Consider the following 25,420-nt stretch of genomic DNA (forward strand, 5'->3'; position numbering starts at 1 on the left):
AAATTTCACAGTTGTTTAGATTAATATTAGCACAGTTGCACTGGACTTCTCAGGATGAGATCCATGACCGCGTATAGAAACACATGCAAACACAGATTGCTGCATATGACTAGAGTGAATGATGCCTCTAGTGCACAGAACATGGAATATGGGCAGGACACTGGTCAGCCACTGCTGAGAAGAAGGGCTGAAAAGGGAATCCACACAAGACTCGTCTCTGATATTATGACCCTGCAATCTTGGGCGATCCTACCTTTCACAGATGTAGATAAAATTTTCTTTAGTTTTCTGTGATTAAGGATATGGTTCTGATACCAGCCTATATGAATCATAATGAAAATTTATGAGTGAAATATATTGCAAAATTCATAATTAACCATAACCACCCATGCCCCACAGCAAATAAAAATTAATTGTAGTATACATTATTTAACATCGCTCAACACATCAAAAACCAGAAAGGACTCTGAAATCTATTGATGGATGGAGTGTCTCAGTGGGTCAGTTAGTTAAGTGACTGACTCTTGATTTTGACTCAGGATTGTGAGATCAGCCCTGCGTCCAGCTCTGAGCTCAGTGGGGAGTATACTTGAGATCCTCTGTCTCCCTTTCCTTCTGCCCCCCATTCATGTGCACACATGCTCTCTTTCTCCCTCAAATAAATAGATAAATCTCTAAAAAAAAAACAATAAAATCTATTGGTGGATATGATGTGTGGAAAAACGCATCTTTGTGCTTTGTTGGTATAAATGTATATCTTTTTTGGAATACGATTTACTAAAATTAAATATTGTTTCACATTTTTTCCTCAGGAATAGCCCTTTGGGGAATTTTCTGAAATAAATGAAATAAGTGTTGAAACCTAGCATTTGTAAATGCATAATTTTTGTGGTATTGTTTACTCCAAGACTGGCAACAACCAGTCAGATAATGGCTGAGTAAATTGTGGTACACCCGCATCACAGATAATTACACAGCTACTCTAAGTAATGAATATAAGCTATACAAGGTAACTAGAAAGGTCTTCAGAAGAAAGAACTTGAGGAAGTGCTCAAGGTTTGGGATGGGGGAAGTGCATCATGAAAGTATATTCTGGTGAAATATGCAGTGCCCCCAAAACTGCTGTGTATGTGTGTGTGCATTTGTGTGTGCAAGTGTATTCAGTGATCTTTTCCCTGGTTTTATTGAGATATAATGGATTATAACATTGTCTAAGTTTATACAGTATGATGGTTTGATGCCTGTATAAGTTGCAAAATACATGCCACAGTAAGATAAATTAGCACATCCTTTACTTCACATAATTATTATTTTCCTGTTGTTGTTGATATAATAAGAACATTAGAACTTTACTCGCAAAGCAACTTTCAAGTGTACATGCAATGTTATATGAATTTCAGCCTTACAGTATAATGATTCAACAATTCTATATATTTCTCAGTGACCGTCAAGATGAGTATACTCTTACTTCCCTTTATATTTCATTCATTCCCCCACCAACCTTTCTCTGGCAACCACCAGTTTCCTCACTGTACTTAAGAATCTGTTTTTTTGGGGAGGAGTCCAAGATGGCGGAGGAGCAGGAGGCTTAAATTTCATTTGGTCCCAGGAATGCAGCTTGATAGCTATCAGACCATTCTGAACACCTAAAAACTCAACTGGAGAATGAAGAAAGGAATAGCAGCAACTCTAAGAACAGAATAGCCACCACTTTCTGCAAGGAACCCAGTTTAAAACAGGAGTTGAGCTCCATCGGCGTTCCAAGATGGCAGAGGAGCAGGAGACCTAAAGTTCGTCTGGTCCCAAGAATTCAGCGAGAGAGCTACCAAACCATTCCGAATACCTATGAATGGAACTGGAGAATGAAGAAAAAAGTAGCAGAAACTCTATGAACAGAAAGGCAACCACTTTCTGCAAGGAGGAGAAAAGATGGAGGAGGAGTAGGCAACCCTTTCTCAGCTGGTCCGAGTCGAGCTGGATATCTACCAGACCATTCTATTCTGAACACCCACAGAATCAGCCTGAGATGCAGGAAGATACATCTGGATCTCTACAAATGAACATCTCCAGTGCTGAGTATTGAGGTACGGAGTGGGGAGCTGTGAATCTGAGCACAGATATAGGAAGATAAAGGGAAGGGGGAGGGAGCCTCTGTGCTCAGGTGCCAGGAAGCAATAGCCCCTTGTGCTGGGGAGCGGGCTGGACTCTCAGACCAGCACCCGCAAGAGAGCGGACTGAGACAGTAGGCCTGGGAACGCCCATGTCCAAACTGAAAACAGGAGCTCCCGACCGCACACTCGAACTAGAGTGAAACCCAGAGCTCAGGAGTGCAAGCGCGACCAGACTGAAAACTGGCGCTCCAGAGCACAGGCGAACCATACTGAAACAGGGAGCTAGGGAGCTCAGGAGTGCACGTGGGAACCGGGGGCAGTGGGCAGTGTTAGAAGCACAAAGGACAGAGACTTACTGGCCCTGGAAGTGAGGGCTGGCACACAGGCTGTGGGATGCACATCCGGGTCGCTGCAGGGTTTTTAGCAGCACCAATTGAAACAGAGTTAAAGTGGCCAGAACATCAGTGGAGAGCTAACTACGATTTCTCAGCTCTGAGACAGAGGCTAGGTAATGGCCACTGCTACTCTGACTCTAAGAGGCACAGCAGACCACCAGGGAAAGCCGCCAGAGAACAAAAGCCCAGAAATACTGGCTCACAGGGTGCCCATTCCCATCCCCCTTGCAGGGGACACGGAGACTCTACCCAAACAGGGTTTCCTGAGTATCCGTGCGGCAGGCCCCTCCCCCAGAAGGCAGGCTGAAAAACCAAGAAGCTCACAACCCAGGGCACCTGAGCGGTGCAGTCATTAAGTGCCTGTCTTCGGATTAGGGCATGATCACAGCGTTCTGGAAAGGAGTCCCTCATCAGGCTTCTCCGCTGGGAGCCTGCTTATTCCTCTCTCACTCCCCTGCTTGGGTTCCCTTTCTTGCTGACTGTCTGTCTCTCTCTCTCAAATAAATAAATAAAATCTTTAAAGAAGAAGCCCACATCCCTAAGATCTCTATAAAACAAGGGCGCATGGCCTGGGTCCCAGTCAATAATTTGGGCTCTGGACAACCCCACAATCTCTACTCATCAGAATGACGAGAAGGAGAAGTCCCCCCCAGCAAAGAAAAGATAATGAGTCGGTGGCCTCTGCCACAGAAACAATAGCTTTGGATGTATCCAAATTATCAGAAATGGAATTCAGAGCAACAATAGTCAAGATGATGAGTAGACTTGAAAAAAGTATTAACGAAAATGTTACTGAGAATATAGAATCCCTAAGGGCAGAAATGAGAGTGAATCTGACAGAAATTAAAAATTCTATGAGTCAAAAGCAGTCAAGACTAGAGGCTCTGACGGCCACGGTCACCAAGGCAGAGGAACGAATTAGCAAATTGGAGGATGGGTTAGTAGAAGAAAAAACGAAAAAAGAAGCTGGTCTTTTTTTTTTNTCTCGCCTCCCCTGCCTTTCTCCTCCATAGCACCTCTGTTCCACTCCTCCAGCACCCTTCGCCCTGTACCTCTTCTCATCCTGTCTCCTGCCTTCCTCCCGGGCCTCTCACACCCCTCCCGGGCCAGGAGTTCAGCACAGAACAGTGTTCAGTACCTTGATGCCAGAGAAAGCCGACCCCCAGTGAAGGATAGCCACAGGCTTGTAGAAGCGTCTCTAGCGATCATTGCCTTCATCCTTCCTGTCTCACAGATAGGGAAACTGAGGCTCGGGTGACAGTACACGATCGCCCAAGGTCACCATCAAACGGCAAGGCTGGTGGGTGCATCCAGTCTTCTGGGCGTGCTGTTCACTGGGAGGTGACGTGCTGGGCTCCCGAATGGACTCGAGTCCTCCAGGTGGGGCCTCAGGGTCACAGGCTCCCTGAAAAAGGAGTTTCCCCCTTGCCAGAGTCACTTTCTCCTTGACCCTCGCTACCTGTAGGGTCTCCTTGTATACAGAACCACTCATCACGTGAACCCTAGAAGCAGCTTCCTTTGCAAGAGGTGCCCAAGGAGGGCACAGTAGCTCCCCCTTCACGACATTTCCACTTCCCAGATCCCATAGACAAAAATAAAGGGCACAGGTGATGGTAGAACGAGGTAAAATAATTGAGATGAGTTTTGAGTATCTTTACCTCGGTTTTCAAGATAACTAGTTGTAAGTTTATTGAATTTATTGTTGAAATAATGAGCTCTCAAGAGGCAACCCCTGGAAACCACTAGCTGCCTCCTTATTCCAGGGGACCTCAGCCGCCATCGTGGTGCGCCCTGTCACCAGCCACGTGACCAGCACCTGGCGGTGGTCTTAAGCAGACTTCACATGGCTGGCTGGCTCACGCCTGAACACTGTTTGCTGTATCCACCAGCGCTTCTTGTTCATGGGAGGGTAGGACTCTGCACATTTGTAAGCCTCGAGTCCAATGACCGATCAGATGATCAGCCCTCCCCATTCACTCCGATTCTCAGCAGCTTACAACTATGCTAATATCAGCAGCTGGCATTTATCAGACATTCACCAAGTACGCATCAGGCACCAACCCGAGATTGGAATTTCACATCTTTTTAAATCATTTAATCCCATCCAGCCCTATGAAGTAAGTCCTCGTATCATCCCCATGTTATAGGTAAGAACATCAAGGCACAGAGAAGTTACATAAGCTACTCTCGGCCACACAGTAAGTGATGGAGCTGGGGTTTGAACCCAGACAGTCCGACTTCTAAGCCTGTGTTCTTAACCGTGAGGTTAATACTGCCTCCCTGGCAAGAAAATACTTTGAAAACGGCAATAAATGTTTGCTATTAGTGCTGTTATCATAAGTGGGACCATTCGAGTACTCCGGAGGAGCCGTTTTCTGGAATCCTATTATGAGGATTCTTAATGTAAAAGAAATACTTTAAATGGAGAATAAAAACTTATAATCGAGGAAAAGGAGATGAGCTGCCTGCATTGCCCAGACCTCTCTCTCTTAATCTGGGCCTCTAACCTGGAGGATTTTCCCGTCTTCTCCTGTTGGAACACAGAGAATTATTCAAAAGCATCAGACTGCTGTCAGATAGACCCAGGATAAGACTGGCTCCTTACTGCCGCTGGACACAACATTTCTGCATCCTCTGAATTCCCCAATGGCCTCTTGGTCCCATCCACCCTCCACACTAGGGATGGATGAAGCAGGGGTCTCTAACCTCACCCATCCAGAAGCAACTAGGAACTGGGGAGTCACCCAGAGCCCCAGGGGAGCCAGCGTATACACCACAGAGTCCATGCAGCAGAGCCCATACCCTTGACTCTGAAAAAAAAAAAAAAAAAAAGCTAAGTTCCCTTTACTAGGAACGTCCTGCCTCTTTCTTTGGTCACATTCCAAACAACTTTATTTCTTCGGCTTCTTAGCCTAAAACATTTTAGAAGCAACAAAATGGCAGGAGTAAGGGTGCCCGTGACACTTAGAAAAGGGGGAGACAGAAAGTTGATACCCAAGGAGGAAACAGAAAATTTCAAGACGGAGATGCAAGAACTCCGAGGGTAGCTACTCTGACGTGGACAAGAGGCAGATTCCCCCACCTACATCCTGACCCCAGCCCTCTCTTTGCTTCTTTTTGCAGCTGAGTGTTTTCATTGCTGGTCGTGCTTAAGATCGAACGTGTCGTGAAGCAGTCTGCTTCAAAGGGCAGGTAGTACACCCAGGCAGCTGTGCAGGATGTGCATTTTTATCGGCTCTGTAGTGGCAAACGGTGGGCAGTAGCCTAATTACCCGTGTGGCGGAATGCTAAGCATTATTACAAAGAATGAGGACATTCTGTATGAACGGAGTTGAAACTCTGTCCACAGCTTTGTTGCAGGAGAAAAGCAAGACGCAGAACAGAATATATGGTATGCTCCAAAATGAGTCGTGTTTAAAAAGAGATAGAAAGATAAAGAACAAGGAGCGCCTGGGTGGCTCAGTTAGTTGAGCATCTGACTCTTGATCTCGGCTCAGGTCTTGATCTCGGCTCAGGTCTTGATCTCAAGATTGTGAGTTCAAGCCCCGCCTTGGGCTCTGCACTGGGTCGGTAGACTACTTAAAAAAAAAAAAAAAAAAAAAAAAAAAAAAGGNAAACTGAGGGTTGGTGGAGGGAGGCGGGTGGGGGATGGGCTAGATGGGTGGTGGGTATTAAGGAGGGCACTTGTTGTGATGAGCCCTGGAGGTTTGTACGTAAGTGATGGATCACTGAATTCTACTCCTGAAACTGTCACTGCACTCTGTTGACTAATTAGAACTTAAATAAAAATTTGGAGAAAAAAAAGATAAATAAAAATGTACACACACACATACTCATATATCTATGCTTATATATACTTAGGCTATCTCCAGAAGGACATACAATAAACTGATAACAACTGATAACAGCAGGTGCCCCTGGCAGGGGGAACTAGATATTAAGAGGGAGAATTCCTTAAACTTTTTAAAAATTATGAAATATTTCAAGCATGCAGAAAAGTCCAAAAAATAATATAACAGATGCTCATGTACCCACCACCCAGATTTCACAGATGTTAAAATGTTGTCATTTTGCAGTGAGTCTTAGCATTGCAAAGACAGCCAGCACACCACCCCCATCCTCCTTCCTGCCCCTTTTGCAGTACTAAAGTTGATGTGTATCATTCCACACTTAGACCTTTTTTCAAGTTTTTTAATTCCAGTTAACACAGGTGTGATATTAGTTTCAGGTATACAATAGAGTGATTCAGCACTTCCACTCACCACCTGGGGGCTCATCACAAATGCCCGCCTTAATCCCCATCACCAGTGCACCCAGGTTCCCCTCCCACTGCCCCTCCGGTGACCATCAGTTTGTTCTCTATAGTTAAGAGTCTGTTTCTTGGTTTACTTCTCTTTCTCCCCCCGTTGCTTCTTTGTTTTGTTTCTTAAATTCTACATATGAATGAAATCATAGGTTCTTTGTCTTTCTCTGATTGACTTATTTCACTTAGCATTTCGCTCTCTGGCTCCGTCCACATCGTTGCAAATGGCAAGATTTCATTCTTTTTTATGGCTATATATATACCACATTGTATATATACCACATCTTCTTGATCCATTCATCGGTTGATGGACACTTGGGCTGTTTCCATAGCTGTTTCCTGGCTATTGTAGATAACGCTGCTAAAAACATTGGGGTGTGTGTATCCCTTTGCAAACCAGTGTTTTTGTATCCTTTGGGTAAATACCTAGTAATGCAATTGCTGAATCTTGGGTAGTTCTGTTTTCGAGGAGAACCTCCATGCTCTTCTCCACAGTGGCTGCACCAGTTTTTCATTCCCATCAGCAGTGCATGAAGGTTCCTTTTTCTCCTCACCCTTACCAACTTCTGTGGTTTCTTACATTGTTGATTTTAGCCATTCTGATAGGTGTGAAGTGATAGCTCATTGTGGTTTTGATTTGCATTTCCCTGATGATCAGTGATGCTGAGCAAAGTGAATGAAAGACCCAAATGTGAGACCTGAAACCATAAGAATCCTAGAGGAGAACACAGATAGTAATCTCTTTGACATCAGCTGAAGCAACTTCTTTCTAGATACGTCTCCGTCTCCTACGGCAAGGAAAACAAAGGCAAAAATAAACTATTGGGACTACATCAAAACAAAAAGCTTCTGCACAGAGAAGGAAATAATCAACAAAACTAAAAGGCAGCCTATGGAATGAAAGAAAATATTTGCAAATGATAGCTGATAAAGTGTTAATATCCAAAATATATAAAAAATTTATACAACTCAACACCCAAAAAACAAATAATCCAATTAAAAAGTGGGCAGAAGACATGACTAGACATTTTTCCAGAGACATCCAGATGGCTAACAGACACATGAAAAGATGAAAATTTGCACTTTTAGTACATACATGTACCCATAAAATACACAATGTTGTGTCATAGTTACATTTTAAATATGTATCATATTGTGACTTCCTTTAGCAACTTTTTTAATCATTGTCTATTTTGATACATGTAGATCTATTTCATTGGTATTCACTGCTGCACAGGATTCCATTGTGTGACTAAATCACAGCCTATTTATCCATTTTCCCACTAAAGGCAGCAGATTTTTTTGACATTTTCCCTTTCAAAAAAAAATCATTGAGTTATAATTGACATACAACACATGGCACGTATTAAAGCTTACAGTTTGGTAAGTTCTGAAATATTTGCACACCCATGATACCATCACTACAGTTGAAATAATGAGCATATCTATCACCTCTGAAAGTGCCTCCCCCTCTTACCCTTCCACCCTGCCCATGTCTAGGCAACCACTGACCTATTTCTGTCACAGTGGGTTAGTTTGCATGTTCTAGAATTGTATATAATGGAATTACAATCTGCACTCTCTTTCCCTGGCTTTTTTCCACTCAGCGTGATTTTGAGATTTGCCCATGTTGTTGAGCGTATCAACGGTTCATTCTTTTTTGTTCTCGAATAGCAAGATAAAGTCTGTAAAACACTCAGAACGAGTCCTAGTGTGCAATAAGGGCTTAGTAAATGGAAGCTATTATTATAATAATATCAAATCCTTCTTGAATTTAAGGGTCTATAAATCCTATGCAATAATTTTGAAGCCCTACTACCAGAACAAAAGGAACCCAAGCAAAAGAGGTGGTTTGAGGGGTTTAAGCTCAACTATACTAAAGGACATAAAAGGACATGCTCTATGTCATGTTTATACTGTGCCAAACCTTGGGCTAAGGGTCTTACCCGTTTGGTTCATTTAGCCCTCCCTGTTCAAGAAGAGAATGTCAGTAATGCCTTTGCCTGCATGCAGCAGAAAATCTGACAGTAATGACATAAAGAGATGTTTTTCATGCAACAAGAAGTCTTGACGTAGGCAGTTGCTAATGCTAAATGAATGGCTCAATGATATCAATGCTGTAATATCTGTTCTCTTGGCTGCTCCCTCAGAGTGGCAGAATGGCTGCTGCTCTAGCCATCACATCTGCATTCCAAATGGAAAAAAAGAAAAAGATGAAGGAGAGAGTTAGTGCCCATGTCAGGCAATGACGGTTCTCCATGATCCCCTGTGATTTGGAACATGGCCACCCCAGCTTGAAAGTGACTAAAGAGAAGGAACTTGGAAATGGAATCCCCCACAGATCCGATAGTCTCCGTGTTTGTGAGATGAGAAAAATGAGGCTTACAGGTGTTAAGTGACTTCCCTGAAAGTCGCACAATGAGTTAATAGCCAAGCTGTCTTATTTCGAGCTATAGCCGCCTTCTGCTTTGATAAGACTGTAAGTCATGCTTCTCGCTTTCCATAATAGGATGCCAACTTTGCTTCTGTTCATCTGATATCTAGAGCACATGGATATCTTTCCCTTTGATAGTAAATAAAATAGGCCCTTCGGGCAGCCATCGAAACGTCAGATTTCTATTGACTTCTCTCCAACAGCTGCCCAAAGCACAGATTTAGAACGCTGACACCTCACGCTGAGGGAGGCAGGGACCCATGCACATCCCCATCCCCCCAGCTCCTGCAGCCCCCACAAACCCACTGCATTGCTTTCATTCCCTTTCCTGCGTTACCATTTAATGATCCACCATGGGCTTTGTTGAGGTTTAGGATGATAAAAGATCATTTTAAGTTACTTTTGTATCTCCTGTGAAACCCCAGTTGAAGATCATGCCCGAATATTCTTTTATAAGTGTCCCTAATATGTGCCCTTTAGAATTTAGTGGCTGGAAAATTTTTGTTCATATGAAACGAGAGGCAGATTTGTTCCAGTAATCCAGGGTGACGTGCTTGCTGTAATTAAACACAGATTTAGTTCTGAGATTTCAGGTAGGACAGCGTGCAATACATTTTTATTTGACTGTAATAACAGTGTCATCCTAGATGATGGGTACAAATTAGTTTCTTTCCTGTATTATTTTGGAATCCCTGTTTAGTCTTTTAATTGGCCTGTTTTATGTCTGTTGCAATACTTGCAGCCTCTTCTCATTCTTTTAGAAAATATAAGTGATTTTTAAAACCAAAGGAATTTGCAATGACCCATAGGCAGGGTGGTCTAGAAAGAGAAAAAGGAGAAGCAAAGAAACAGACCACCTGTCATCAATGGGCTTATATTTGCAACATAAAGAGAGAGGGATAAAGAGGACGCTCTTCACAGTTCAGAATTCTCTTCCCGTCCTCCTGTGATTTAAATTATTAGTTGAACAAATATTAGTGCTTAATTGCACTAATGAGATAGGAGCTCGGGCATCTCAATCTTTGTGTAATACGAATCTCCGTAACCTATTCAGTAAAAGTCGGAGGTTGGACGGGAGCACAAAAGATCTGCTCAGACTCTTGACCTCAAAGGAGCCTCATCACCCTTATGTCATCATAGCTAAACAGCTCTTGTCCACCTGCCTTGCTTTCTTTCAGAAAGGAGATGACACAGAATGAAATGATGAAAGATTTGTCACCTCGCGGGCAGGACGTTCTGCTCAGGATGAGCAAAGGTAGCTTCAGAGTATAAAGAAATGGAATACAATTTACGTTTCAGACAACAGAGAAGCCATCCCATAAATTTTGGTACCTCCAAATTATGGAGCACAGTGCAGCAATTAAAATCATGTTTTAGGAGGATATGTTATTATACAATGATGTTTACAATATGTGGATTGCATATATATATATATATATATATATATATATATACACACACACACACACATATCTATATCCGTGTATATATGAGCAGAATATGGAGTATAATTCTGATTTTGTAAAGGAAAAATTGAACAGAGTGAATAGACTGGGATAAAATGCACCAAAATATTGAAACTAATGGCTCCTGAGAGGTGATCAAATCCCAGATAATCTTCACTTTCATCATTATGATTTTCTGTGCTTTTTAATCTTTATATCATGAATATGTATTCTTTTTACAATCATGCAGAGCACGTTACATTTGGAAAGAATAAACGCAAAGCCCTCCCAATAATAATGGAAATGTCTTAACACATGAAAAAAACTAGGTAACGTGGGAGGAAAAGAGTTCCAAGAAGAGGAAAATCGGTAGGAAGTCAGACATGATTAACTGCTAGTGATCCTTGTCAAAAATGTGGTCAGGCAGTGAGTTCACCAAGCTGGGGCGTTGTCAAGGGCAGAAGCCGTGTTGTGAGAGTGTTCGAGTGGTTCAGAATCCCGACTACACCAGGTGACCCGGGTTAGAGTCCTGGCTTGGCCACTCAGCAGCTACAGGACGTGGGACAGAGCCCCTGGTTTTCTCTGAGCCTCGGTTTTCTCATTTGTTAAAAGATTTTTATACATGGTAGAGCTGCTCTGAGGGGTCAGTGATAACACGGACCCCATACAGAACCGGGTCTTCAGTGATGTGCCACGGATGAATGAGCACCCTGCTCTGAGTTCAGAGACCAGAGAAATCTATGGGATGGGAATTGCCAGGACAGCTCTGGACAGGGACTGGGGTGTGAGGGCTTCCACTGCCTGAGTCATAGGAGAGAGGCACTGGGATCAGTATCTACAGACCTGGATCCTAATTCCGGCAAGGCAGGCAACCTGCCTTAGCCTCCGTTTTCTTATTACTAAATAGCAATCACGTATCTTTCATTCATTCATTTCTTAAATGTCTTTCGAACACTCTGCCGTGTGCAAGATAATGTTCTAGGTGCTGGGGTTAGGACAGTGAGAAAAACAGAGAAAGATTCCTGTCCTCGTGGAGTTCATAGTGCAGAGGGGTTTAGATAATACGTAAGATAAATGAGTAGAATATAGAGCATTTTAAGTGAAATTTTAACAACGAAGCAGGCACAGGGAATTGGGGGTGAGGGTTAACTTTGGCCCTTGTGCAGGGCAGGGCTCACTGAGAAATGGCCTTTGAGCAGATAAATGCCTGATGGAAACGAGGGAACAGGCTGGGCTGGCCTTTGGGAGAAAGGACTGCAGGCAGGAGCATCAGCCAGAGCAAAGGCCCTGTGGCCGTGAATGTAGCAGAGCAGGATGGCTGGAGCAGAAAGAGTGGACAGGGGAGCATCAGAGAAAAAAACAGAGACATAAGGTTTGTGGATGTAACCAGACTAGCTTTTGCCCCAGGCGAGATGGGATGTCCTGGCTGAGTTTTAAGCAGGAGGCTGGCATGATCCAATTCACATCTTGCAAGGGGACTTCTGTCTGCTGTTTTGAGAATACTACATAGTGAAGGGATCCAGGGCGAAAGCAGGGAGGCCGTTTGGGAGGATGTCATAGCTAGCAGGTGAGAGCTGATGGGCAAAGGGTGGTCACAGTGGAGACAGTGAAATGAGAACAGATGGGAACCCACTTTGACATTGAAATTGCTCCTCGAACGCGTGGTGGTGTTGAAATGTTGCAGAAGGAACCGTGTGAATAAAAGCAGAGGGCAGCTAGTGTAGGATATGGCCACTGGCTGGACGCAAGGCTGGTCCACATGGAGAAGTTGGGTAACATGGATCAGATAGGGGTGCCTGGGGTCAAATGTCCAGCTCTTGACCTCGGCTCAGGTCATGATCTCAGGGTCCTGAGACCAAGCCCTGCATCAGGCTCTGCGCTCAGCAGGGAGTCTGCTTGAGATTCCATCTCTCCCTCCCTGCCTCTCCTCTGACCCTTGCTCACTCGCTTAAGCTCTCTAAATCAATCAATCAATCTTAAAAAGAAGATGGAGCAGATGAACTCCAGGCCCAGGTATGGGCTTGGCTGTCAGGACTTGTTTACGACAATGCAGAACCCAGGAGTATGCGGGGACAATCGCAGTTCTTTCTACTTCTCGCCAACATGTTTGCTAACACTGAGACCCACCTCTGTTCTTCCACTTCTGCCTGGAAGCAGTCACTTAACTCCCCCGCCATCCGAGATGTGACGTGGAGCAGAGCTTGACCATGCAAGGATCAAAAACGTGTATGCCTTTCCTGAGGGAGTCCTCCCTCCCTGGAGGAGTCGACATCATCCTTTTGGGATGACCCAGTGCCTTCCAAGCCCACTCCTTGCTAACTGACATGCTTTTCTCCTCAACAATCCTTTAGAACCATAAAGAGCTTAATCAACCCTGCCTCATTCCAGGGGTTGATCTGAGTATCACTCCTCTGGGAGGAGGAGAAACAAGTCTTCCTAAGAGGAGATTTTCCTACTAGAAGGACTGTTCTCAAAAACCTGTCCTTGGCAGCCCATTAATTATATTTCATTTTGACAGATCTCATATATAGTTGTTATATCTTCAGGGGGAAAAAAGGTGTTGGGTGATTAATTGGTTGATAGGGTATGTTAATTGGATGCTAATTAAATTTAAATCTAATTCATATTTGAAACACTTAATTTAACTCAGAACCAGAAAATTAGAATATTCAAACTTCTTGAAGGAACTCGTCTTCCTATCTGTCACCTCCAAATGTCTATTGACACTTTCTCCTTGTTTACAAACTTGTTTTGCGAGAGAAGGAATCAGATGGTTCTTAGAATTTCCAGCTGTAATAAGAAGTGTCAGTTCTCGCAATACATATTTAATTGCTTTATTGGGGGAAAAAAAAGTACATAGATCTTCACTCCATTACTTAAGGTTGTTCTCAACAAGTCCCATCTGGGCTGGGCAATGGCGCTGTGTGAAGGGACGATTCCAGAAGAGAGTCTGTAACTAAGACTCCAGAAAGGTGCTGAGATGCTCTGTGAGGAGCCTGAAATAACATGAAGGAGCGGAGGAGCCCTTCATGGTGCTGGAAGCTTCTGGGAAATTCTCTGAGGTTGTTGTTCACCCCAGGGGTGAACTCTCTGAGACCTTGGCTGACAAACTATCCGATACCACCTGTCTTATCCCCCAGGCGTGGAAGGGGCCTCCACCCACCCCGATGTGGGAGCCACAGCCTCCATGCTCCTGCACTGTCTGACCCAGAGGGGGCAGGTCTCCCCAGGATCCGTTTATTTGTAGATTTCCTTGAGGGTAGAGTCCCAGGCCTCGAGACTGTGAAGGTCTCTTCTGTTTCTACTCTATAAGCCAAGACAAGTGGGGACCACAAGTAAGAGAGACGGAGCCTGGGCTCTGAAATTTAACCGCTCCAGATCTGTATCTTGGCTTCACCTTAGAAAAGTGCCTTTGTTCTTCTGAGCCTCAGTGTCCTCATCTGTAAAATGGGATGATAATACAATCTTGCACAAATGTTGCACAGATTCACTGAGATCGTCTGCATTTGTAAGGACCTGACACAGGGCACGTTGTAAGGTGTTGAACTCTGGGTCGATGCAGTCACCCTCGCTACCAGCTGATGCCCAGCGTCATTGCTGGTCCTGTAGAATGTTCTGTATCTGGTGGTAACTGCTGCTGTTTGCAGGCAGGTGCACGCTGCACCATTGCCTGTCCTTGACCCCTGTTCTGTCTCAGTGCTGGCATCTGAGGTTTGAACCTCCCTCCCTCACTAACTGGCTCATCTCCTCAGCTGTCCTGGAAAAGCCTCTAGAAAAGAAGGCTGGCCGAAATTATGGCCCCCCAGGCAACAAGAAGCTTATCTATTTCATCGATGACATGAACATGCCGGAGGTGGACACCTATGGGACCGTGCAGCCCCACACCATCATCCGGCAGCATCTGGACTATGGCCACTGGTAAGAGCACATGTGCAAAGGGCCTGGGGCCCATGGGGCGGTGGGGGGAGGGAGAGGCCTAAGGCAGGGCTGAAGGCTATTCTACTGGAGCCACACACCTCCATTGAGTGCTGGTGCCAGGTGAGAATCCCCATGGCAAACCACATTCCTCACGGGGTTCTCTTTCAGACAGAGGCATTAATGCCTATGTGGGAAGTTCGGTCAGGGGAGATGCTGCGCTCTCATCTAAGTGGGAAGAAAAACCACCTTTTTCTTCCACATTCGTCTCTAAGGTTGCCTTCTCCAAACCCTCAGAGCAGAATTAACTGCTCCTGTTCCCCACTGTGGTCCGGTAGCACTGAGCAGGTCCTAGTGGTAACAGAGTGGTAACAGCTCACGCACTGTGGAGTGCCCCGGATGTCTGCAAGCCTTACCAGCCTTTGTCTCTTTTGGAACGACTCACAGGGTCTGCCACTGTCTCTTGAAACAGCGTAATGGTTCATGGCAAAAGGTCTGAACTTGTCAGGAAAAAAAAGTCCGGGATAGGAGAGACCACTGTGGTCACCTTTCCTACCCCACATTGAATGAGCTGCTGAGAGAGTGGTCAGTGCGAAGAGGGGGCTCAGGGAGAATGATGGTTGTGATGGTGACCTGAGCTGCCTTTCAGTCATGCCTCACGTCTTTGTGGGATTCCCGCCGTAGGCTGCCATCCGCAGTGTGCCTGCCAGCATCTGGACGGCACACGAGTGTTACGTCAGACTCATGGTCACATGCCTTAGATGAGCAGTAGAAGCTCCCTGGAAATCCTACCCTGTTGCCTTGGCATGTTGGCATTTCCAGCCTCAGCAATGGCTATTTCCTACCTTCTGTCCGTCTGCAAGCTTCCCACCCCACCTCTGCTGGTGACCATGGGCGCCATCTTTGTTTCTTGCTTCCCTGTCTACAGCTTGCTTCCCCTTGCATCCCTTTCTCCCCCGTCCTGACACACCTTCCCTGAAGCTGAACCATCATCAGCTTCTTGCTTCTACTCTCTACCACCTCCTGTGTTAACTGCCCCTCATCTCCTGGACAATTCCTTCTCCTCAGTATTGAGACTCACCTCAATTTCCTCTGTTGTGTTCAGAAACATCATTTTGTAATTATTGGCCTGTTGTCTCTCCCTACATAGCCAAAGTGCTCTATTTCCACTTCCCCACCTTCCCCATCACTGCTCACTCCACTGGCTGGTTTCTGTTTCTTCCACTTTACCGACCTGTTGTTCTTGCTCAACCCCTAACTCTTTCTTTATGTAAGACCTAACAGACCCACTGGGTTAGGTCACTTTCTTTCTTCTCTCTAAAGCTGGACATGGTTGACTGCTCTCTCCTTTTAGAGATATTTCCTTTGCCTCCTGGGGTGCCACACCCTGGATTCCCCCTGCCCCTTAGTCCATCTTTATGGCTTCTTTCTCCTACCCTACTTCCATAGATGTTACACCCCTCAGGATTGGGGCCTAGGCTTTTGGCTTTTTCAATCTCTACCAATGGATCTAGACTTTTTTTTTTTTTTAAAGATTTTATTTATTTACTTGACAGAGATAGAGACAGCCAGTGAGAGAGGGAACACAAGCAGGGGGAGTGGGAGAGGGAAGCAGGCTCATAGCGGAGGAGCCTGATGTGGGGCTCGATCCCACAACGCCAGGATCACGCCCTGAGCCGAAGGCAGACGCTTAACCGCTGTGCCACCCAGGTGCCCCTAGACTTTTTTTTTTTTTTTAACCGCCCAAACACATGAATGAAAGGGCACATCCCGCCTCACCTTGACAAGACACTCATCTGCTTGGACCCTCACATGACTTTCACTGTGGTTTCTGCCTGTCCCAGGTATGATCGGAGCAAGCTGTCCCTGAAGGAGATCAGGAATGTCCAGTATGTTTCCTGTATGAACCCCACCGCAGGCAGCTTCACCATCAACCCACGGCTTCAGGTATGGGGGGAGCTGTGGTACCCGAATCCTGGATAGATTCTACCGTACCAGAGCGGATATCACCCAGTGACAAGTAGTCATAGGCCCTTCCCCCGTCCAGCCTCTGAAAGTGACAAACCATACAGGATTCTGATTTGCATTTCTAGGGGGACAAAGATACTCCTAGACCCAGAGCCGTGAAGCTTTTCGAGCTGGAAGGGGTCATGGGGTCCATCTGTTTCGCTCATTCTTCAGAGTAGGAAAACTTCAGAGAGATGAAACGGTTCTCCTAAGGTCATGTGGGTCTTCACTATCAAATACTGGTTTGGATTCCATTGCTCCGAGGTCAAGTTCCGTTCTCTTCCAACCACCTGCTGACATCTTCTACTAAAGGCCCAAAGCCCGTTACTCCTCCAGACATTTAGATTCAACCGAAGTTAGGTTCAGCGTGAGAAATGTGACCAGAATCTAGAATCCAAAGCCCTTCTAAGAATTCCTCATTATTTTACCCAAATCCCCAAAAGGCAATTTTGACTCGAACTCATGAGTCTATCTCACATGCCTGTTCCCCTGGGCAGCGCCATTTCAGCGTGTTCGTCCTCTCCTTCCCGGGAGCAGACGCCCTGGCCTCCATCTACGGCACCATCTTGACTCAGCACCTAACACTCGGACGCTTCCCAGCGGCCCTGCAGAAATCCAGCCCCCAGCTCATCAATCTGGCCCTGACCTTCCACCAGAAAGTCGCCACCACGTTCCTACCCACAGCGATCAAATTCCACTACGTTTTCAACCTCAGAGACTTTGCCAACATTTTCCAGGTGAGTCCATCTGCTCGGAGATGCCCCAGAAGGCTTAGTGATGATCCGGTCCCTTCCGCTCCTAGTAAAATAATAGTTAATGCCAAACTCTTAGACAAAGGCACGGTTCATATGGACTCATGAGCATAATAAGAAGGTAATTAGGGTGCCATGGGATCTGCAAGGAAGGACGTCAACCACATATAGTTCTGTTTGCCAGTGACATCATTCCTCAGGACACGTTTATGGGTTGGTTCCTTTGGGTGGAAGGCTCAGCATCTTGAAGAATATGTTATGTAATGATTCCAGCATCCCTTGGAAGGAATGCAGAGAAAACTATTTTGCAGGCTCTGCTGGTGTACCCATTGTTCTTGGGATCAAAAAGAATGTCCCCTGAGTCATACAGGATAGTGCCGCTTCCTGAAAAAAAGACATGTCGTAATATTCTTAAGATACCATCTGCCAGCCCCTGGGAGGCCTTGGTTTTAAAATTCCAGGTTCCTTTCCAGGCCACAGCCTTTTGAGACTCTTTCCAGCCGCACCTTTGAATAGTGATGGCCTGTCTCTGCCCGTTGCTTTCCGTTGCTTGACCCTTCATTGCCGAAACGTCCAGAGGGCAATGCGGCAAAGCGCAGTCCCCTCTTCCTTTTGGTCAGGCATGCCATCCTCATGGAGGGGGGGTGGTCCACAACTTTCCCGTCCTGGACAGGAATCTGTAGAAACAGCTTTTCAGAGAGATTCCTCCCCCAGAGAGCCCTGAGCAAGAATAGAGGGAAGGATGCCTTTTACACCCAGCAGAGGCCACTCCTGGAGGGAAATGTCAGTCAGTGTGTGTTCAGGGAGTGAGGTGGGACCTGCCACAACGAGCACGTGTGTTTGGAATTCGTTACCTATGCAGGTAGGATTCTGGAGAACCTCCTAGCAAAGGTCCAGACCCTGAGGACACGGGACCTGAATGGGCCAGCCAGGACTCTGGGTTGTAAAGAGCAGAAACCCCCAAACGTTAGTTCGGAGATCTAACCACTGTGTTCCAGAACGGCTGAAACTAACGGTGGAGACACCGAGCCCCCTGTGAGGGCAAGTCTTGGAGAACACACCTAAGCTGGCTACGGACAGCCCTCGAGGGGCCTGTACCTCTGAAACGCGAACTCTGCTAGAAACGAGGAGAAACAGAGATGCCTCCCTCCCCTGCCCCCAGGGATTCCATAGATTTTCCTGAGAGCACACAGCCAGCCGGTGAAGGAACTAGAACAAGAATCCGGGTCTTTGGATTCCTGGTCAGGCCCTCCATCCTTCACACCATTCTGTCCTTCTCATCTGTGCTTCTGACGAGGAGAACGAGCATGGGGTAGTTGAGGCAGCAAGAAGGACTCTGCTCGAAGCCTTGTAACCGTGAGGCTGGGACAATAGCAAAGTTCGTGTGTGCCCACTCTCATCTCTCATCTTTTGAGTGTCAACTGACAAAGACCTCTGTTATCACACACCCTCTCTCTGAAATCTCGGGGGGGAGTGCTGTCACCCTCTGCATTTCCCAAATGCAAAAAAAGGGAGTTAACGTCACTGGAGCAAATTCACATTGCTCATAGGGCAGAGCTGAAGGGAGGAGGGCATTAAGTCTCTTTTACCAGAAGCATCCAGCTCCTGCCTGGATAGACACCTTGTCACCTGCACGCCCTGAAATGTGCACTCACGACAACCCTTTGGGATGCGCATTATTATCCCAATTTAAGAGAGGCTTGAGGAAGTTACCAGCTAGATGACAACATGAATGGTCATCAAGGCAGGAAAGTACAGACAGTGTCCGTGGAATGAATAGCAAGCATCTGGCCCCATGGGAGTAGAGGGTAAGGTGGAGGGGGTCGCTGAGAGATGAGATTGGAAAGATCATTTGAGGCCAGAGTGGGCCGTCATAGAAAGTCTGACATGGGTCTCTAACAATAGCCAGCATTGACCAAGCACGGTCCTAGGCCTTGTACGTCTATTAGCTAACAATCTCATCCTCAAAACGATCGTGTAAGGTGAAATACTGGTTATTTCCAATTTGAAAACAACAGCACTGTGCCGCAGACAAATCGAGTACCTTGAGTATGACTGGGTAGGCAGCAGCGCTGCATTCAAAGCTAGAATGTTCACTCTACCGTACCGGTAAGCTGGGGTGGCAAAGGCTATCTGAGGAAGGGGCAGCTCTAGTCCAGCCTTGTGCTTGTTTTTAGTCTTTTTTTTTTTTTTAAAGATTTTATTTATTTATTTGACAGAGATAGAGACAGCCAGCGAGAGAGGGAACACAAGCAGGGGGAGCGGGAGAGGAAGAAGCAGGCTCATAGCAGAGGAGCCCGATGTGGGGCTCGATCCCATAACGCCGGGATCACGCCCTGAGCCGAAGGCAGAACGCTTAACCGCTGTGCCACCCAGGCGCCCCTGTTTTTAGTCTTTTTAATTGAAGTATAGTTGATGTGCAATGTCGTTATATTAGTTTCAGGGGTACAACACAGTGGTTTGGCATTCGTGTACATCACAAAATGCTCACGGCCATATTCCAGCCTTGTCTCAGTGGCAATGTCGTGCCAATGTCCTCGTGCAATGTCAAAGAAGAGCCAGGGAGGGGAGGTATTGGCGTGGTGGGGTAGGGGGTTCTCTTGGTCCCCCTGGCCCGTGTCTTTGCCTGACTCAGGCAGGCTCAGTGGCAACCCCCTGGGCTCTCTGCAGCTTGCCAGCTGTCAGCCACCTGCCACAAGGGTGGGTAGGAAAATAGCGTCTCTCCCTGGAGTACGTGCTTGCCTGCAACCACACAGCGCCCCCCACTCCCCTCCTCCAGAGGGGAGTTTCAGGCTCAGAGCTTGACCACAACCTCGCCTGCCTGCCTGCCTGCCTCCCTGTCTCCTGGTCTGAAGGCCTGATGGAAGCATGAGGGGGTGGTTAAATGCCTACTAGAAGACAGACATTGCCTAGAGAACACGCCGCTTTCCTCCCTCCAGCTTGACCCAAGCCTCAGTAATTCAGACCTTCTCTGCACTTCCCTCATTGTCCTGATCAGGACACGATCTAATGGAGCTCCAAGTAGCAGAAATCATTAACTGCTCCCATCTCAACGTGACTCACAACTAAGGTGGCGAGAAGTCTGTGCTTGGCGTGCTCACATCAGCTCAGCTCTTAACTGCCGGGCATCCTGAGCATTTGGCTTTCCCGGGGTTATAAGCTCCAAATGATAGCACACCTCACTGTGAAAGACAGGCCAAGAAGTCGGGCTTCCTGGTCGGTGCTTCTTCCTGCCCTCTGCATCTCGTCCCTGGCTGATACCTGGGAGAGCGGAGAAGGAGGGAGACTGAGACATGGGTGTGGGTGGGACCAAAGGAACCTAATAGAATGTCTTTTGCAAGAATAAACTTTGATCAGAGTATAATGTACAGGTAGGAAAGCACATGAGTCATACGCTCACAGCTTGTAAAGTCATCACAGCTACATAACCATGAGAAACAGAACATTCCCACATTCCTAAAGCTCTTCCTTTTTCCTCCCTTCCATTTGGTTTTTGTTTCCCTCCCAGAGGTAAACACTGTCTGGTCTTCTAACACCCTAAGTTCTTTTGGCCTATTTTTGGATGTTATAAAAATAGAATCCTATGACAAATATTTTGTAACTTTGTTCAGTGTTATGTTTATACTTACATACGCAATCATGTTATTGGTTTAAAAAAAAATACTAGTGATAATTTCTTACTTTCCAATCCTTTAATATTATAATTTCTTTTTCTTGTCTTATTGTGCTGGCTACAACTGCCAGTATGATACTGAAGAGAAGTTGTGAGAGTGGCTTCTTGTTGCATTCCTAATTTTAGAGGGAAGAGCTTGCAATAGTTGACCATTAAGTGTGATGCTTATTATGGGTTTTTGGGGATGCTCTTTGCCAGATTAAGAAAATTCCTTCCTGTTTATAGTATCCTAAGAGTTTTAACCATGAATATATGTTGAAACTTAACACCTGATATTTCTGTAGCTCTCGAAAGAATTATATTGATTTTTTTCTCATTGTTTCTGGAAATGTGATAAATTACATTGATTATTTTTGAATTTTAGATCACCCTTGCATTCCTATCACCAATCCAACTTAATTGCTACATGTTGAGCCTTTTATATTTTGCTGGATTGCATTTGCTATATTTTAATATACTTTTTGCACCTCTGTTAATAAGATTGTCCTGTAATTTTCCTTTCCTCACAAAATGCATTGGGAAATGGTCCTTCTTTTTCTACTCTCTGGAAGCTTTTGTAAAACATTGTACTGAGCCTTCCTTAAATGTCCGAAGAATTTACTGCTGAAACCATCTGGAGTATTTTTGTGGAAGATCTTAAGTTATGAGTTCAGTTTCTTTTGAACACATTAGACAATTCAGATTTTCTATTTCTTCATGTGTCAGTTGTGGCAAAATATTGATGTTCTCAATTTCTAATTTATTGACATACAAGCATTTATAATATCCTATGATTATCTTTTAGATACCTGTTGTATCTGACATTATGTCCTCTTTCTTATACTGGATATTGGTTATTTGTGCCTTTTCTGATTTTCTTTTTCTCTTTTATCAGCCTTACTAAGGAGTTATTATCAATTGTGCTAATCTTTTCAAAGAAACTGAAAGGTATACCAATATTATAGGCTTTTTTTGCTTTGTTTGATAGCTCTATTTGATATCCACATTTATATCATTAATAATTGCTCTTTTCTTTATAATCTCTTTCTTTACACTTTTAGGTTTGGGGTTCTCCTTTTCCTAACTTCTTGACATGGCTACTTGTGCCATCAATCATCAGCCTTTCAGCTCTTATATAAAACATTCATTTTAAAGCTATGAATTTAGCACTAATTATGCAATACACTGTATCATACAAACTTTTATATGTTGTATTTTTATTATCATTCACTTCATAATATTTCTTAATTTCCCCTATGATTTCTCTAACCCATGGGATATTTGGAAGTATTGCTTTATTTTTAAAATGATTTGTGATTCACTCATGCTCCTAGTGTATAACCATTTGAGGGGTTCCCTTGGGGTTTTTCACCATGACCCCCTTTGTGATAATCCCTGAACTTCAATTTTTATCCTTCCTACCCCTTGAGATAAGTTTGCTCAGCAAACTGATCTCTCTGTCTTTTCCATTTCTGAACCCATAAGCCATATGTCTAAAGGAATTGGCAAATGTCCAAAGGAAAAAGAAATAGTGACAGATTTTGGGTTCATCTTTCTTCTTTTTCTTCTCTCTAGTAATTCAGCCCTTTGAGTCCTCACTGCCTTGGTTACTCCCTAATGCCTCCGAAAAGATGAACCGTTAAAGATAATTTTCATATCTTTTGGAGTTGACTTCAGTAGACTGGGTTGTAATCAGGTATTCTGCCACTACCAAAAGCAGAAATCCTGATGGAGGTTCTTGCTATGTTATAGTAATTGAAGGATTCAGTATTAGTCCATTCATTCTTTCAATGGGGCACTCATTGAGAATCTAGTATATGTCAGGTGCCATGCTAGATGCCAGTAATACAATAATAAAAGATAAGCCACACCCAAAATGAAGTCTTTCAATTTCCCTGCCTTTGAGACACTCATCATATCCTGGAAGCAAACCTATACAAAGAAGAATGATTTTAGAAACAAATAGATGTATATATAAAGGGTTAAGTAGGGTACATCAGAGGGAATGCTGTTGGGCAGAAAGGGAGGTGTCATGGAAGACTTCAAGAAAGAGATAACACTTGAATTGGATCTTGAAATATGAGCATAGCAAGAAAAGCAAAGGGCATGAAGGCACAGAAAGTATGTAGCATCAGAATATAATTTTAATTTGGTGAAACTGAAATCTAGATTTTATGGGAAGTGGGGGTAAAAGTGATCGTGAGGAACTAGACTGGTCGTCCTATTATGACAGAACTGTATGCCATGTTCATGAGTCAGAGCATATTCTCTTGGTGAGGACAAATAATTAAATGGCCCCTTTACCTCTATGATAAGAAAGAAAGCAATGGGGGAAAACACAGGTCTAGATGAGTTTGAATTTTCAGGACCTGTTGAGGTCATTGAGAGACTCTCATCTTGGTGGTCTCCATGTTTCAATGAAAAAGACTAAGATATTGAGTAATAGTAACAGAGGGAGGTGAGGTGACAGAGAAATTTTAAAAGAATAGTAAATATTTGGAGTAATCCCTATGATGTATGGAAGAAGAACGTACAAGAGATAAAGAAATGGATTGCTGACCTGCAAAGGTTCGTTATAGTCATTCCAGCCCTTTGTCATCATCCTGATTTTACATAAACATTTGTCCCCTAGACTGGTTTTCAAGTTGGCACTTAGAGAATTGAAATATAGCAGAGAAGCTACCTCTCTCTTCACTGTGGTTATTTGGAATGTAATGGTCAAAATTTCAGGCTCTAAGGTCAGGTGGACCAAGGTTCAAATCCTTGTGGTTTTGTACTCAGACCATATACTATATATATGACATTGGGCATACTTCCTGTCTTTCTGAATCCCGATATCTGCATTATAAAAAATGGATATAGCAAAAGTTATTTTGTAGGACTGTCATGGTGGTTTTGTCTGGCAAAACTTCCAGTCCAGTACCTGTCACATAACTGGTTCCATAAATCATAACTGTTGTAGTTTTAAACTGTTGTTCACATGATATTTTCTCTATTCTCTTTAAAGGGCATTCTCTTCTCCTCAGTGGAATGTGTAAAATCCACACAGGACCTACTAAAGCTCTATCTCCATGAATCAAATCGGGTTTATCGGGATAAGATGGTGGAAGAAAAAGACTTTGATCTTTATGACAAAATCCAGACAGAAGTGGTCAAGAAAATTTTTGATGTGAGTATTGTCCTGCAAAATTTTTTTTTACATTTGAAAAATAATAATTATGCAGATAATCACCCAAATGATAAAACCTAGCTCATACATTGGGGGAAAAAACAGAGATTAGATAGGGAAAGAAATCTATCATTATTTTGCTGAGTTGAAAAATGCTAGGATAACAAAAGGCATGAATTAATTGTAGAATCTCAGTGTTGAGAAGGTCTGTGGGGATCATCTGATCCAGGTCCTCGTTGTATACTGATGCCTCTCATTAGCATTTCCCCGGTTGGTCATCCCAGTGCGTGCTCCAACATCCTTAAAGGTACCCAGTCTCATCTTTCCCAAGGGAGCCATTTTGGGGCTGCTAATGACTAGAAATCTGGAACAATTTTGAAATTTAGAACCTTCAGAACAGTTTTAAAGGCTGGAACTTTTTTCTAATTATGGTCTAAAATTTATTTCCCTGTCCACTAATTTTAGGTCTACATGAAAAACTTGCAAATATTTTAAGATCGTTTGTTTTGTCCTTCCTTGGCCTTCTCTCCTGCAGACCAAATAGCCCATGTTCTTTTAGCCACTTCGGACATGGCTTGTTTTCAAACGCAGAGAAATTTGCCCTCATCTTGATTACTTTTCCATCAGGTCCCCCCTCCGAAATCATGGTGTCTGACTTTCATCACGCAACCTAACTGGGGTCTTACCAAAAGCAAGATCGTCATTCCGTCTTATACACTATACTTTTGTTACTGTACCCCTTAACTGCTCTACTAACTAGTTGTCCTACAATATACTCTTTGGAAAGAAGATACCCATGATAAAATAAGTTGAGAAATACTCCATATTCTATCCCTGTCTCAGAAATTCACATTGCTTTCGGCACATTAAAGCCCTAAAATTCTTGAATAACCCTGATTCATCTATCATTTCCCAAATGTATGAGACCCTAAAACTCTTTCCCTTCATACAACCTATTAATAATTTGCAGAAAGAATACTCCATAGAATGTGCCTTGGGAAGCACACATTAACACAGCCTAAGATCATATTACGCTTCTTAGTGTCCAAATCACCCCACAACTCACACTGAGCTTTCTTAAAGTTGACCAGATCTCCATATTTTCCACACGTACCACTTGTCCCCTCTTGAGCTTAGAAATAATCAAAACTTGTATTTAAATGTATCATGTTGTCCCTGTGCTCACCTGGTTAGGTCTAGTGCCAAATTTTTTTCTGATGTTATCCTGGGTCTACCT

The 25,420-nt window shown here is 44.3% G+C and overlaps 1 protein-coding gene across 1 annotated transcript in view; it reads left to right on the forward strand.

Moving 5' to 3' along the window:
- DNAH9 (dynein axonemal heavy chain 9) overlaps positions 1-25,420 on the forward strand; it is a 1,064,222-nt gene that overhangs the window by 859,818 nt on the left and 178,984 nt on the right. Inside the window, exons 35-38 of the mRNA XM_034647281.1 lie at positions 14,441-14,606; positions 16,448-16,550; positions 17,108-17,347; positions 24,022-24,183. Coding sequence (XP_034503172.1) covers positions 14,441-14,606; positions 16,448-16,550; positions 17,108-17,347; positions 24,022-24,183 — 671 coding nt within the window. The remainder of the gene's footprint in view (positions 1-14,440; positions 14,607-16,447; positions 16,551-17,107; positions 17,348-24,021; positions 24,184-25,420) is intronic.

The sequence above is a fragment of the Ailuropoda melanoleuca genome, chromosome 17, assembly GCF_002007445.2.
Source record: "Ailuropoda melanoleuca isolate Jingjing chromosome 17, ASM200744v2, whole genome shotgun sequence".
Lineage (NCBI taxonomy): Eukaryota > Metazoa > Chordata > Mammalia > Carnivora > Ursidae > Ailuropoda > Ailuropoda melanoleuca.